Source organism: Mesoplodon mirus (genome assembly GCF_964341445.2).
Source record: "Mesoplodon mirus genome assembly, chromosome: 4".
Classification (NCBI taxonomy): Eukaryota; Metazoa; Chordata; class Mammalia; order Artiodactyla; family Ziphiidae; genus Mesoplodon; species Mesoplodon mirus.
The window spans coordinates 180,223,630-180,226,577 of NC_138979.1; the positions used below are offsets into that span (position 1 = coordinate 180,223,630).

At 46.0% G+C, this 2,948-nt stretch overlaps 1 protein-coding gene across 1 annotated transcript; it reads left to right on the top strand.

Moving 5' to 3' along the window:
- Positions 1-2,438: 2,438 nt before the first annotated feature.
- Positions 2,439-2,618, top strand: TUNAR (transmembrane neural differentiation associated intracellular calcium regulator; the record flags this gene model as incomplete). The annotated part of the gene is made up of 1 exon (XM_082618321.1): positions 2,439-2,618. Exon 1 carries the CDS (start codon positions 2,472-2,474, stop codon positions 2,616-2,618), a length of 147 nt encoding a protein of 48 aa, XP_082474447.1. The 5' UTR covers positions 2,439-2,471.
- Positions 2,619-2,948: the final 330 nt, after the last annotated feature.

Consider the following 2,948-nt stretch of genomic DNA (forward strand, 5'->3'; position numbering starts at 1 on the left):
AGGAAATGAAACTTCCCATTAAGACATTCATTTGTTCATGCATTCCTGTTGCATTAATTCCCCTAGTCTTCACTGATTGTCTGTCTCTCCTCCACACAGACATCTATCCACATACGCTGTGTTCCGAATCCAGACTTGATCCACAAGGCATGACCTGGCCCTTTCAGGGGTTCCCGTACCCAGAGGAAGAGACATACAGACATTTCATCTTGCAGCCACACTCCTCACCTTCCCAGACTCCTTTTCGTGATTCTTCTCACATATTTGTCCTGAGATAATCTTCTGACTCCTGCATTGATAAGTCAGGGTTCTCCAGAGAAACAGAACCAATAAGAGATACATAGATACATAGATAGCAAAAAGATGATAGATACATAGATAGATAATAGTGAGGTAGGTAGATAGATAACAGAAGGATGATAGATGGATATATAGCTAGATAATAGCTAGGTACATAGATAACAGAAGGATGTTAGATGGATATATAGATAGTTGATAGGTAGATAATAGATGATTGATTGATAGATAGATAGGGGTTTATTATAAGAAATTGGCTTATGTCATTATGGAGGCCAGCAAGTCTCAGGATCTGCAGGGTGAGTCAGCAACCAGGAGACTCAGGAGAACTGATGGTTTCATTTCAGTCTGAAGGCCTGCAGGCTCAAGACCTGGGAAGAACCTAGGTTTCAGTTTGGAATCAAAAGCAGGAAAAAGCTGATGTCCCACCTCAAAAGCAGTCAGGCAGGAGGAGTTCCCTCTTACTCAGCCCTTTTCTGCTATTCAGGCCTTCAACTGATGAGCTGAGGCCCACCCACACTGGGGAGGGCAATCTGCTTTACTCAGTCTACCAATTCAAATGTTAGTCTCATCCAGAAACACCCTCACAGACACACCCAGAATCATGTTTGGCAAATGTCTTGGCACCCCGTGACCCAGTCAGGTTGACATATAAAATTAACTGTCACAACTCTAGAGCATGAATAGCCTTCCAGCTCTAAAGACACAGCTCTCTATTGGAAGAGGTGCAGCCAGGGGCCCTGGCCTGGTCCGTGTCACATCCCATCAAACAGACAAGCTGTCGATACCTCACATACATTGTTCATTTCTTACATATTGTTTGGATTAGTAATCAGTGGAAAAGAAGGCTTCAGCTGCCCACTAGGCCCCCTGGATGGCCACATTTATTATTTTAAAGAATAAAAAGAAAAGATTTTAGTTATTTCAAAATATATCATACATTCCAGAGAATCTCTGAAACAGTTGATAACGATAAAAATGAACCCCCGTGTACCCTCCCATCCAGCCTAAAAAATGGAAAATGACCAGTATATTGAAGGCCTTTGGTGCTCCTGCCAATGGCTTTCTACTCTGTCCTCACCTATAAGAAGCCACTCTCCTGAATTTTGTGTTAATCATTCTCTTGCTTTTTAAAAACATCAAAGTATATGTCTCTAAATATATAGGTTTGGTTTGGCCTGTTTTGAGCCTTTATGAATTGACATATGCTGTGTGTATTCTGTGCAAGATGCTTTTTCACACTACCTGAAGTGTTGGGGCCTCATTCACGCCGTGACGTGTAGCCTCAGTGCGTATAATATTCTTTTTGGTGGACATGTCCATTGTATGGGCCATATGTTTGTCTCTTCAACTCTTGGTGCCTGTTCGGGTAACTTCCAGTCCTCTTCTGTCACGGATGAAGCCCACAGAAGTGTTCCTGTCCCCGTCTCCAGGTGCACAGGTGCAGGGATTTCTCTAGGGTGGACATGTAGATCAGGTGCTCAGCCCAGTTATAGAATATATGTCTCTCTGCTTCTCTAGGTAATGCCAAGGAACTTTCCAGAATGATTATACCAATTTATGCTCCTGCTGGAGGTGATGCAGTTTCCTTATGATGTTCTCCCCACCTCCTTTCCATCCAGTCTGGTCTCAGTTAACCACCTTCCCTAGGTGCAGTCACCCCTGCTCACAGGGCAGCCAGTGCTTAGAGCACGGTGTGACTGTGATGCCCTCCTACACACTTCGTGCATATGCCAGACAGCACTCTAGGGTGGGATTCAATACGTGAACGTGTGTCAAATTGCCGTCGCTGTGGGAGAGCCCACAGGTTTCAGTTGGACTACTGTGCAGCTGTCTGCTTCAAGGAAAAGGGCTAAATCGAAACCTCAGTGGAATGGGTGGCGCCCAGGCTGGACTCCAGGGCTGATCTCTTTATGCCAGTGTCAGGACATTCATCCTTGAAATTGATCAGTCATGTTCTGCCATTTCTCCACGGCCAAGAGCAATGGGTCCCAAGATGGGCTCCATGGGAGATCTTTCACCCCCACCTGAGATCTAGTCCCCAGACAGGAGATCACTGCCCCGCCCAGTCTGCCTGGCTGTGGAGAGGATGCTTATAAATCATCATCTTTTGTGCTGCCTCTTTCCAATTACAGGTTAGCCTGGGGAGGAAGATAAAGACATTTGCAACCAAGATGGTAATCACGAGTGGAAATGATGAAGACAGAGGAGGCCAAGAAAAAGAGAGCAAAGAAGAGAGTGTCTTGGCGATGCTGGGGATTATCGGGACCATTCTGAATCTAGCCGTCATCATATTTGTATACATATACACCACTCTGTGAACGGCCCAGCAGGGCCTCAGACCTTGGGATGGCCAAAAGACGGGAGTCCCGTGTGCCGGCAGATCAGTGACGGGACACCGCACAAACAAGCAGCTTTGACCTACACACACCGTTCAATCAAATGTACCTTCGAACTTGATAAAGGGTCACCAAAATAAACCGATCCTGCTGCGAGGATCAGACACTAAAGCACAATGAATCCAACGAAACTCATTCACACAGCAAGGAACTCAACGTCGTTGGCAGGGGACCCGAAAAAACGCTTGGAAGACGCGCCTTTGACGCCGTCTGGGAGCGGATGGGTGCGGAGATTCATTATCCCAAGTCGCT